Below are 14,180 nucleotides of genomic sequence, written 5' to 3' on the forward strand. Positions count from 1 at the left end.
CCAGACACAGGACTGTACAATGTACTGAGCACACCCACTATGAGGACTGTCATCTACAGACACAGGACTGTACAATATACTGAGCACACCCACTATGAGGACTGTCATCTACAGACACAGGACTGTACAATATACTGAGCACACCCACTATGAGGACTGTCATCCAGAGACACAGTATTGTACAATGTACTGAGCACACCCACTATGAGGACTGTCATCCACAGACACAGGACTGTACAATATACTGAGTACACCCACTATGAGGACTGTCATCCACAGACACAGGACTGTACAATGTACTGAGCACACCCACTATGAGGACTGTCATCCAGACACAGGACTGTACAATGTACTGAGCACACCCACTATGAGGACTGTCATCCACAGACACAGGACTGTACAATGTACTGAGTACACCCACTATGAGGACTGTCATCCACAGACACAGGACTGTACAATGTACTGAGCACACCCACTATGAGGACTGTCATCTACAGACACAGGACTGTACAATGTACTGAGCACACCCACTATGAGGACTGTCATCCAGATACATAGGATTGTACAATGTACTGAGCACACCCACTATGAGGACTGTCATCCACAGACACAGGACTGTACAATGTACTGAGCACACCCACTATGAGGACTGTCATCCAGACACAATACTGTACAATATACTGAGCACACCCACTATGAGGACTGTCATCCAGACACAGGACTGTACAATGTACTGAGCACACCCACTATGAGGACTGTCATCTACAGACACAGGACTGTACAATATACTGAGCACACCCACTATGAGGACTGTCATCTACAGACACAGGACTGTACAATATACTGAGCACACCCACTATGAGGACTGTCATCTACAGACACAGGACTGTACAATGTACTGAGCACACCCACATGAGGACTGTCATCTACAGACACAGGACTGTACAATGTACTGAGTACACCCACTATGAGGACTGTCATCTACAGACACAGGACTGTACAATATAGTGAGCACACCCACTATGAGGACTGTCATCTACAGACACAGGACTGTACAATATACTGAGCACACCCACTATGAGGACTGTCATCTACACACACACAGGACTGTACAATATACTGAGCACACCCACTATGAGGACTGTCATCCAGACACAGGACTGTACAATATACTGAGCACACCCACTATGAGGACTGTCATCTACAGACACAGGACTGTACAATATACTGAGCACACCCACTATGAGGACTGTCATCCAGAGACACAGTATTGTACAATGTACTGAGCACACCCACTATGAGGACTGTCATCCACAGACACAGGACTGTACAATATACTGAGTACACCCACTATGAGGACTGTCATCCACAGACACAGGACTGTACAATGTACTGAGCACACCCACTATGAGGACTGTCATCCAGACACAGGACTGTACAATGTACTGAGCACACCCACTATGAGGACTGTCATCCACAGACACAGGACTGTACAATGTACTGAGTACACCCACTATGAGGACTGTCATCCACAGACACAGGACTGTACAATGTACTGAGCACACCCACTATGAGGACTGTCATCTACAGACACAGGACTGTACAATGTACTGAGCACACCCACTATGAGGACTGTCATCCAGATACATAGGATTGTACAATGTACTGAGCACACCCACTATGAGGACTGTCATCCACAGACACAGGACTGTACAATGTACTGAGCACACCCACTATGAGGACTGTCATCCACAGACACAGGACTGTACAATGTACTGAGCACACCCACTATGAGGACTGTCATCCAGACACAATACTGTACAATATACTGAGCACACCCACTATGAGGACTGTCATCCAGACACAGGACTGTACAATGTACTGAGCACACCCACTATGAGGACTGTCATCTACAGACACAGGACTGTACAATATACTGAGCACACCCACTATGAGGACTGTCATCTACAGACACAGGACTGTACAATATACTGAGCACACCCACTATGAGGACTGTCATCTACAGACACAGGACTGTACAATGTACTGAGCACACCCACATGAGGACTGTCATCTACAGACACAGGACTGTACAATGTACTGAGCACACCCACTATGAGGACTGTCATCCACAGACACAGGACTGTACAATATAGTGAGCACACCCACTATGAGGACTGTCATCTACAGACACAGGACTGTACAATATACTGAGCACACCCACTATGAGGACTGTCATCTACACACACACAGGACTGTACAATATACTGAGCACACCCACTATGAGGACTGTCATCCAGACACAGGACTGTACAATATACTGAGCACACCCACTATGAGGACTGTCATCCACAGACACAGGACTGTACAATGTACTGAGTACACCCACTATGAGGACTGTCATCTACAGACACAGGACTGTACAATATACTGAGCACACCCACTATGAGGACTGTCATCCAGAGACACAGGACTGTACAATGTACTGAGTACACCCACTATGAGGACTGTCATCTACAGACACAGGACTGTACAATATACTGAGCACACCCACTATGAGGACTGTCATCCAGAGACACAGGACTGTACAATGTACTGAGTACACCCACTATGAGGACTGTCATCTACACACACACAGGACTGTACAATATACTGAGCACACCCACTATGAGGACTGTCATCCAGACACAGGACTGTACAATGTACTGAGCACACCCACTATGAGGACTGTCATCCACAGACACAGGACTGTAGAATATACTGAGCACACCCACTAAAAGGACTGTCATCTACACACAGGACTGTACAATGTACTGAGCACACCCACTATGAGGACTGTCATCCAGACACAGGACTGTACAATGTACTGAGCACACCCACTATGAGGACTGTCATCCACAGACACAGGACTGTACAATATACTGAGCACACCCACTATGAGGACTGTCATCTACAGACACAGGACTGTACAATATACTGAGCACACCCACTAAAAGGACTGTCATCTACACACAGGACTGTACAATGTACTGAGTACACCCACTATGAGGACTGTCATCCAGACACAGGACTGTACAATGTACTGAGCACACCCACTATGAGGACTGTCATCTACAGACACAGGACTGTACAATATACTGAGCACACCCACTAAAAGGACTGTCATCTACACACAGGACTGTACAATGTACTGAGTACACCCACTATGAGGACTGTCATCCAGACACAGGACTGTACAATGTACTGAGCACACCCACTATGAGGACTGTCATCCAGACACAGGACTGTACAATGTACTGAGCACACCCACTATGAGGACTGTCATCTACAGACACAGGACTGTACAATATACTGAGCACACCCACTAAAAGGACTGTCATCTACAGACACAGGACTGTACAATGTACTAATTAACAGTCAGCGTCATAGTTCATGTCACCTGGTTGAATTTCACAGTGAAGGGCTTGCAGTGCTTGTTGTAGGGTATAGTCAACCTGAAGCGCTGCGATCGCATCCGATGTTGCCCGATGTATTGATGTTTGCATACACATCCTGGAGATGATGTGCGCAAATGGGCGTCTTAAGACAGGCAGGTGGGCGTTGCATACACAGGGTGATCGCACGCGAAGACATAGTGGGCGTGCTTATGCCTTGCTGTGCGATCGCCTACCTTGCCGGTACTTAGCCGAATTTGCACACGCATCTAGCCAGCGGGTCTGAATCTAGCCCTGAGTGTACCCGCTGTGAGAATTGTCATCCACAGACACAGGACTGTATAATGTACTGAGTACACCCACTATGAGGACTGTCATCTACAGACACAGGACTGTACCATATACTGAGCACACCCACTATGAGGACTGTCATGTTTACTTCATGCACAGGACACTGCCATCTTCAGACACTGGATTATATAATGTATATGACACAAGGTTATACAATGTATAGGACACACGAGGACTGTAATCCACAGACACTGGGTTATATAATGTAGAGGACACACGAGTACTGTAATCCACAGACACTGGGTTATATAATGTATAGGACACTATATACAGTCAGGTGCATAAATATTGGGACATTGACAGAATTTTCATATTTTGGCCTCTATTCACCACCACAATGGCTTTGAAATGACACAAACAAGATGTGCTTTACCTGCAGACTTTCAGATTTAATTTGAGGGTAATTACATCCAAATCAGGTGAACGATGTAGGAATTACAACGGTTTCTATATGTGCCTCCCACTTTTTAAGGGGCCAAATGTAATGGGACTATCAACTCAAAAGCTATTTCATGGACAGGTGTGGGCTATTCCCTCGTTATTTCATTATCAATTAAGCAGGTAAAAGGTCTGGAGTTGATTCTAGGTGTGACATTTGCATTTGGAATCAGTTGCTGTCAACTCTCAATATGAGATCCAAAGAGCTGTCACTATCAGTGAAGCCATCATTAGGCTGAAAAATCAAAACAAACCCATCAGAGAGATAGCAAAAACATTAGGTGTGGCCAAATCGTTTGTTTGGAACATTTTTAAAAAGAAAGAACGCACCGGAGAGCTCAGCAACACCAAAAGACCCGGAAGACCACGGAAAACAACTGTGGTGGATGACAGAAGAATTATTTCCCTGGTGAAGAAAAACCCCTTCACAACAGTTGGCCAAATCAAGAACACTCTCCAGGAGGTAGGTGTATATGTGTCAAAGTCAATCATCAAGAGAAGACTTCACAAGAGTGAATATAGAGGGTTCACCACAAGATGTAAACCATTGGTGAGCCACAAAAAGAGGAAGACCAGATTAGAGTTTGCCAAACAACATCTAAAAAAGCCATTACAGTTCTGGAACAACATCCTATGGACAGATGAGACAAAGATCAACTTGTACCAGAGTGATGGGAAGAGAAGAGTATGGAGAAGGAAAGGAACTGATCATGATTCAAAACATACCACCTCATCAGTGAAGCATGGTGGTGGTAGTGTCATGGCATGGGCATGTATGGCTGCCAATGGAACTGGTTCCCTTGTATTTATTGATGATGTGACTGCTGACAAAAGCAGCAGAATGAATTCTGAAGTGTTTCGGGCAATATTATATGATCATATTCAGTCAAATGCTTCAGAACTCATTGGACGGCGCTTTAAAGTGCAGATGGACAATGACCCGAAGCATACTGCAAAAGCAACCAAAGAGTTTTTTAAGGCTGAAAAGTGGAATGTTATGCAATGGCCAAGTCAATCCCCTGACCTGAATCCGATTGAGCATGCATTTCACTTGATGAAGACAAAACTGAAGGGAAAATGCCCCAAGAACAAGCAGGAACTGAAGACATTTGCAGTAGAGGCCTGGCAGAGCATCACCAGGGATGAAACCCAGCGTCTGGTGATGTCTATGCGTTCCAGACTTCAGGCTGTAATTGCCTGCAAAGGATTTGCAACAAAGTATTAAAAAGTGAAAGTTAGATTTAGGATTGTTTAGTTTGTCCCATTACTTTTGGCCCCTTAAAAAGTGGGAGGCACATATAGAAACCGTTGTAATTCCTACACCGTTCACCTGATTTGGATGTAATTACCCTCAAATTAAATCTGAAAGTCTGCAGTTAAAGCACATCTTGTTTGTTTCATTTCAAAGCCATTGTGGTGGTGAATAGAGGCCAAAATATGAAAATTCTGTCAATGTCCCAATATTTATGCACCTGACTGTATAGAATATATTATATAATGTATAGGACACACGAGGACTGTAATCCACAGACACTGGGGTTTATAATGTATAGGACACACAAGGACTGTAAACCACAGACACGGGCGTTTATAATGTATAGTACACATGAGGACTGTAATCCACTGCGTTATATAATGTACAGGACACACTAGGACTGTAATCCATAGATACTGCGTTTTATAATGTATAGGACACACGAGGACTGTAATCCATAGACACTGCGTTATATAATGTACAGGACACACGAGGACTGTAATCCATAGACACTGCGTTATATAATGTATAGGACACACGAGGACTGTAATCCATAGACACTGCGTTATATAATGTATAGGACACACGAGGACTGTAATCCATAGACACTGCGTTATATAATGTATAGGACACACGAGGACTGTAATCCATAGACACAGGGGTATATAATGTATAGGACACACTAGGACTGTAATCCATAGACACTGCGTTATATAATGTATAAGACACACGAGGACTGTAATTCATAGACACAGGGTTATATAATGTATAGGACACACGAGGACTGTAATCCATAGACCATGCGCTATATACTATATACAGAGTACAACAGCAGGATTTGTTACACAGTGACTGTTATTGCAGAGCTGTTATTTGATATTTATTTAAATCCTGACCATTGTATCCGCAGTAGTAATTAAATACAGGGATCCTGGTGTACAGGATTTCAGCAGCGACGGGCGGCTCGAGTGTCTGTCAGATTATCGCTGTGTGCCCCTTGTGAGTGCAGCCGGGCGAGCGTCGGATTCCACATTCTGTACTTGGTATACGTAGTAATGAACACGAAAACCCATGAACGTAACAGTCTGTCAGCACAGTAACCAGAAAACAATCATTTGTCAATATTTTCTGTCATCTACCAGTGAATTTACTGACAGTAAAACAAGTAGATACAACTTTGGATGCAACAGTTGCCAGTAATCCCAGTGTACTAAGGCTCATCCAGTACCTCTCCCAGTCCTTCAGGATCACGCCGTTCCTCACCCTCAATGTTTGCCGCCTTATAAATAAATGATATATATCAGCAAAATTCTTGACAATGTTTTTGAGAATATTCACAAAAGGTAATTTAAGATAAAATGCAGATAGGCGTCTGCCATGCGCCCGGCGGTAAATTATACTGATTCCCTATCCTACCGCTTACTGCTTTGTGGCATCCTGAGCCTGTTTGTGCGCCCGATTTTCCCAGGAAAGCACATGACTTGGCTCGTCCTGATGGCCGACTCTGCGGAGCACAATTTGTCCTGGTCATTTCTGGGAGTTTATTAGTGAGTGCGGATTGGCTAGAGAGACTGGATACAGGTGCACAATGGCATGGGGTCAGGGGTGTGGAGCTAGAGAGACTGGATACAGGTGCACAATGGCATGGGGTCAGAGGTATGGAGCTAGAGAGACTGGATACAGGTGCACAATGGCATGGGGTCAGGGGTGTGGAGCTAGAGAGACTGGATACAGGTGCACAATGACATGGGGACAGGGGTGTGGAGCTAGAGAGACTGGATACAGGTGCACAATGGCATGGGGCCAGGGGTATGGAGCTAGAGAGACTGGATACAGGTGCACAATGGCATGGGGTCAGGGGTGTGGAGCTAGAGAGACTGGATACAGGTGCACAATGACATGGGGTCAAGGGGTGTGGAGCTAGAGAGACTGGATACAGGTGCACAATGACATGGGGTCAGGGGTGTGGAGCTAGAGAGACTGGATACAGGTGCACAATGGCATGGGGTCAGGGGTGTGGAGCTAGAAAGACTGGATACAGGTGCACAATGGCATGGGGTCAGGGGTGTGGAGCTAGAGAGACTGGATACAGGTGCACAATGGCATGGGGTCAGGGGTGTGGAACTAGAGAGACTGGATACAGGTGCACAATGGCATGGGGTCAGGGGTGTGGAGCTACAGAGACTGGATACAGGTGCACAATGACATGGGGTCAGGGGTGTGGAGCTAGAGAGACTGGATACAGGTGCACAAGGGCATGGGGTCAGGGGTGTGGAGCTAGAAAGACTGGATACAGGTGCACAATGGCATGGGGTCAGGGGTGTGGAGCTAGAGAGACTGGATACAGGTGCACAATGGCATGGGGTCAGAGGTGTGGAACTAGAGAGACTGGATACAGGTGCACAATGGCATGGGGTCAGGGGTGTGGAGCTAGAGAGACTGGATACAGGTGCACAATGTCATGGGGTCAGGGGTGTGGAGCTAGAGAGACTGGATACAGGTGCACAATGGCATGGGGTCAGGGGTGTGGAGCTAGAGAGACTGGATACAGGTGCACAATGGCATGGGGTCAGGGGTGTGGAGCTAGAGAGACTGGATACAGGTGCACAATGGCATGGGGTCAGGGGTGTGGAGCTAGAGAGACTGGATACAGGTGCACAATGGCATGGGGTCAGGGGTGTGGAGCTAGAAAGACTGGATACAGGTGCACAATGGCATGGGGTCAGGGGTGTGGAGCTAGAGAGACTGGATACAGGTGCACAATGGCATGGGGTCAGGGGTGTGGAACTAGAGAGACTGGATACAGGTGCACAATGGCATGGGGTCAGGGGTGTGGAGCTACAGAGACTGGATACAGGTGCACAATGACATGGGGTCAGGGGTGTGGAGCTAGAGAGACTGGATACAGGTGCACAATGGCATGGGGTCAGGGGTGTGGAGCTAGAGAGACTGGATACAGGTGCACAATGGCATGGGGTCAGGGGTGTGGAGCTAGAGAGACTGGATACAGGTGCACAATGGCATGGGGTCAGAGGTGTGGAACTAGAGAGACTGGATACAGGTGCACAATGGCATGGGGTCAGGGGTGTGGAGCTAGAGAGACTGGATACAGGTGCACAATGTCATGGGGTCAGGGGTGTGGAGCTAGAGAGACTGGATACAGGTGCACAATGGCATGGGGTCAGGGGTGTGGAGCTAGAGAGACTGGATACAGGTGCACAATGGCATGGGGTCAGGGGTGTGGAGCTAGAGAGACTGGATACAGGTGCACAATGGCATGGGGTCAGGGGTGTGGAGCTAGAGAGACTGGATACAGGTGCACAATGGCATGGGGTCAGGGGTGTGGAGCTACAGAGACTGGATACAGGTGCACAATGGCATGGGGTCAGGGGTGTGGAGCTACAGAGACTGGATACAGGTGCACAATGGCATGGGGTCAGGGGTGTGGAGCTACAGAGACTGGATACAGGTGCACAATGGCATGGGGTCAGGGGTGTGGAGCTACAGAGACTGGATACAGGTGCACAATGGCATGGGGTCAGGGGTGTGGAGCTAGCGAGACTGGATACAGGTGCACAGTGGCATGGGGTCAGGGGTGTGGAGCTACAGAGACTGGATACAGGTGCACAATGGCATGGGGTCAGGGGTATGGAGCTAGAGATACTAGATACAGGTGCACAATGGCATGGGGTCAGGGGTGTGGAGCTAGAGAGACTGGATACAGGTGCACAATGGCATGGGGTCAGGGGTGTGGAGCTAGGGAGACTGGATACAGGTGCACAATGGCATGGGGTCAGGGGCATGGAGCTAGAGAGACTGGATACAGGTGCACAATGGCATGGGGTCAGGGGTGTGGAGCTAGAGAGACTGGATACAGGTGCACAATGGCATGGGGTCAGGGGTATGGAGCTAGAGAGACTGGATACAGGTGCACAATGGCATGGGGTCAGGGGTATGGAGCTAGAGAGACTGGATACAGGTGCACAATGGCATGGGGTCAGGGGTATGGAGCTAGAGAGACTGGATACAGGTGCACAATGGCATGGGGTCAGGGGTGTGGAGCTAGAGAGACTGGATACAGGTGCACAATGGCATGGGGTCAGGGGTATGGAGCTAGAGAGACTGGATACAGGTGCACAATGGCATGGGGTCAGGGGTATGGAGCTAGAGAGACTGGATACAGGTGCACAATGGCATGGGGTCAGGGGTATGGAGCTAGAGAGACTGGATACAGGTGCACAATGGCATGGGGTCAGGGGTGTGGAGCTAGAGAGACTGGATACAGGTGCACAATGGCATGGGGTCAGGGGTATGGAGCTAGAGAGACTGGATACAGGTGCACAATGGCATGGGGTCAGGGGTGTGGAGCTAGAGAGACTGGATACAGGTGCACAATGGCATGGGGTCAGGGGTATGGAGCTAGAGAGACTGGATACAGGTGCACAATGGCATGGGGTCAGGGGTATGGAGCTAGAGAGACTGGATACAGGTGCACAATGGCATGGGGTCAGGGGTGTGGAGCATACTGTTATTATTACCTGTTATGTAATCATAGCAGCAATATGTCCTGTAGAACAGTAAGCTTATATTGCATATTGTGTAACCTGTGCATTTTGTTTCATTTCTAGGCTCTAACTACACAAATCCGCTTCCTGCGTTGGGCACCATGAACTCTACCACAGGCCTGGCGTCAGAGCACATCGCGTCCCCGGGTGCCGCTCTCTCATGGCAAGCCGCCATCGACGCCGCCCGGCAGGCCAAATTAATGGGCAGCACGGCCAATGCCACCATATCTACAGTGAGTTCCACGCAGAGGAAGAGGCAACAGTACAGCAAACAGAAAAAGCAGGGGGCCACAACAGCCACGAGGCCCCCGCGGGCGCTCCTCTGCCTCACCCTTAAAAATCCCATCCGCCGAGCCTGTATCAGCATCGTGGAGTGGAAGTATCCTTTTATGACACAGGACAATGGGATCGGTAGTATGGGGGGGATGTCACCTGGGGGACTATCGGGGACACAAGGCGAGAAAGTATCAGCCTATCGGTGTAGAGATCTACAGGATGTGTTCCTGGTTACGAATTCCAGCGTTATACCCACAAACACTCCATAGACACCCAGCTCACAACACTCCTGAAGTTACTATCAGGACAGGTCAGACCACAACCCATGTTCCAAACAGACCACTCCCCCCGATATGTGTAGAGTTGCCCTAGATTGTTAGGCCACTCCCCCAAATTCGTAGGCTGCGCCACTGATCCAAGTAGACTGGAGCTGCGATATCACAGTATGTGTAAATCAGCTTCAGCTTTTACACAAACGAAAAAGTCTCCCTAGAAAAGTAAAATCACAGTATTTTCTTAGCAGGATATAATTCAGCTGGGATAGATGTATATATAGCGAGAAATCATTTTATACTTGGAGAAGTGATCCCCACTTGTGTAAGGCAATACTTCGCCTGGCTTTAATGATCGGCAGCGTGTGGATCCCTTTTTTCGATCCACCACTGACACTAGCAAGTGCCTAACCCGACAGTCCTGCCTGGGTTCCATTAGTGTGAATAAGGGGGACATCCTGTTGTGTTGCTAAAGTGTACCCATCACCCACACCCCGATAGCGGAGGCAGGCACTTCAGTGACACCAGCAGTGCCTCGTGCCTCAGTGATGTCACTGATTCCTAGAGAATTGATGGGCTATACACAATGGCTGCCTCCATAATGTCCGGGTAGATCTGGATCATCCGCTATATAGGGCCGTATTCAATTTGAGGCGAAATGTCGGAATCTGCGAAAATTTATCGGCAATTACGTCATTTTCGCCTATTTTCATTATTCCCGTATTCAATTACATTGACTTTTCGCCAGGGCGAAAAGTCAATGTCAAAAAACGGGTATAAATATTCGCCTGCCTTTAGCTGGCAAAAATAGATGCAGAATTGGGGTTTAGGAGTGCAGGCTTAAAAAAAATTACCCTGCACCCTTGGGTATGACCCCTTAAAGATGATCTGTGTAAAAAAAAAAAATAATCAGGACACCCGACAAAAAATGTAAAAATTTTGGGGTGAACAAAAAAAAAAAAAGGAAAAACCACTTCTAAAATAGTTACATAGATTCCAGCGGGGGTCGGAAGTATGCGGCAGGTGTTTTCTTCAATGCGGGTGACAGCGGCAGGTGCATTTTTGCAGAATTTAAAAAAATTATTTTAGGGACTTACAATATGCTTGCACCCATTTTCATGTACCCCAAAATTGATGGGACCTTTTTTAAAAATGAAAAAAAAAAACAAAGTGCTCTTCTGCATCACTTCTTCAATGTCGGGAAAAAACACCTGCCTCGGCTAATACAAACCCCGACTTCCTTCAGCAGGCAAAAATGGGGGTACCCATAGTGATCCCCCATGTCTGGACATCTTTAGGGGGGTCCCAGGCACATTTCCTGAAAATTCCCGTTTCTGTTCGTGCTATAAGTCAATCTAAAAAAAACTGAGATAATTTTTCAATTGCCTTCAGCAGGTGAAAAAAAGTGCAGAATTGGGGTTTAGGAGTGCAGGCTTAAAAAAAATTACCCTGCACCCTTGGGTATGACCCCTTAAAGATGATCTGTGTAAAAAAAAAAAATAATCAGGACACCCGACAAAAAATGTAAAAATTTTGGGGTGAACAAAAAAAAAAAAAGGAAAAACCACTTCTAAAATAGTTACATAGATTCCAGCGGGGGTCGGAAGTATGCGGCAGGTGTTTTCTTCAATGCGGGTGACAGCGGCAGGTGCATTTTTGCAGAATTTAAAAAAATTATTTTAGGGACTTACAATATGCTTGCACCCATTTTCATGTACCCCAAAATTGATGGGACCTTTTTTAAAAACGAAAAAAAAAAACAAAGTGCTCTTCTGCATCACTTCTTCAATGTCGGGAAAAAACACCTGCCTCGGCTAATACAAACCCCGACTTCCTTCAGCAGGCAAAAATGGGGGTACCCATAGTGATCCCCCATGTCTGGACATCTTTAGGGGGGTCCCAGGCACATTTCCTGAAAATTCCCGTTTCTGTTCGTGCTATAAGTCAATCTAAAAAAAACTGAGATAATTTTTCAATTGCCTTCAGCAGGTGAAAAAAAGTGCAGATTTGGGGTTTAGGGGTGCAGGCTTAAAAAAAATAGCCTGCACCTTTGGGAATGCCCCCTTAAAATTAAATGTGTAAAAAAAAAAAAAATTGGGACACAGAAAAAAAACAAACTAAAAACCACTTCTAAAATAGACAAATTAAATCCACAGGGGTTCCCTTAAATGCGGAACGTGTTTTCTTCATTGCACAGAGTAGCGGCAGGTGCATTTTTGCAAAATGTAAAAAAAAAAAAATAGTTTAGGGACTTAAAAATATGCTAGTACCCATTTTCAAGTACCCCAAATTTGATGGGACCACTTTTTTTAAATTAAAAAAAAAAAGCTAAGTACTCTTCTGCATCACTTCTTCAAAGACGGGAAAAAAACACCTGCCGCAGCTATTTTAAAGCCCGACTTTCTTCAACGGGGGTACCCATAGTGATCCCCCAAGTCTGGACATCTTTAAGGGAGTCTTACAATATTTCCCAAAAATTCCCGTATTTTTCCGCTGATCCAAGTTTCGCCTGTTCCCGTTTTCGCCTACTTTGGAATTGAATACGGGGAATAGCGGGCACGCACGCGATACTTTTCTGCCTGGAAAACAGGTGAAGGAGGCGAAAAGTCCAGCAGGTGAAAAGTCTGGACTTTTTGCCTCAAATTGAATACGGGCCATAATCTAGTCTGTCCCATAGGGCCCCTATATTGTTTTCATTTCTTTTTTTTATCATAAGATAGGCAAGAAGGAGGCCAAGCAATGCCTGACACAAGGCCCCGCTGGATCTTAATGTGGCTCTGTGTGCAGGCAAGACGTGGCTTCATGTCAGCCATTGTGGTAATAAACGTCAGAGCTCCTAAAATCCATTTGTTGTACAGATCAATACTCTTGTAACCAAGGCGTTAAGTAGAAGTAGTAATTGCAGGCCACGGAGAGCCATAGGCAAGAGGAAAGGGTTTAATCTAGAAGCACAAAGAAGGGGGACTTAGCAGGAGCCACGTGTTTATTCTGGCACACGCGTGCTGACACCATTTGACATGTGAGTGGGATCTTGGCCTGAACTGTCTCATCCAGTTCGGAGAGCAGATGTTCTTCGTCAGGGCACAAGAGCTGGGGATTAACTCCCAGAGGGCCGGAGAGGGCTACGGAGAAACACACTGACCACAGACAATGGATCCTTCTGCCGGCTTTGTTTGGCCTGGCTGGTGGACACATCCAAGTTAGGGAGACACTGACCCCCATGTCCTGGAGTAGGATGAAAACTGCAGAGAGCAAAGTCCAGGAGACCAAACCTTCTAAAAGAGGACAAGTGGTGTTGCCGTAGCTACCAACCAGAGTCTACCTATCATTTATCTAGTACAGGCTATAAAATGGTAGCTACAATCTGATTTGTTGATATGGGCAACACCTCCATGTTCGATTTAGAAGGTTTGATAAATCCCCCCCCAAGCGTGAGGCTTCAGAGGATCTGTGAACAGCGGGCCGGTGTAATTAGCTGCCTGTCATTAGCATAGGTGGAAACTTCTCATCTGGATATTTCGGCAGTCACTCCGGATGAGACGTTCCCATATATAACCACTAGAATTCCCCAGAGACACCACTTATAACC

The 14,180-nt window shown here is 46.8% G+C and overlaps 1 protein-coding gene across 3 annotated transcripts in view; it reads left to right on the top strand.

Moving 5' to 3' along the window:
• The window catches only part of LOC148477190 (voltage-dependent L-type calcium channel subunit alpha-1C-like), a 477,994-nt gene that overhangs the window by 218,803 nt on the left and 245,011 nt on the right, over positions 1–14,180 (top strand). For all 3 annotated transcript variants that reach the window (XM_088457088.1, XM_088457087.1, XM_088457089.1), the window contains exon 2: positions 10,107–10,422. In XM_088457088.1, coding sequence (XP_088313214.1) covers positions 10,107–10,422 — 316 coding nt within the window. The remainder of the gene's footprint in view (positions 1–10,106; positions 10,423–14,180) is intronic.

This window comes from Taudactylus pleione, unplaced genomic scaffold (assembly GCF_031769625.1).
Source record: "Taudactylus pleione unplaced genomic scaffold, aTauple2 ptg000738l, whole genome shotgun sequence".
Taxonomy (NCBI): Eukaryota; Metazoa; Chordata; class Amphibia; order Anura; family Myobatrachidae; genus Taudactylus; species Taudactylus pleione.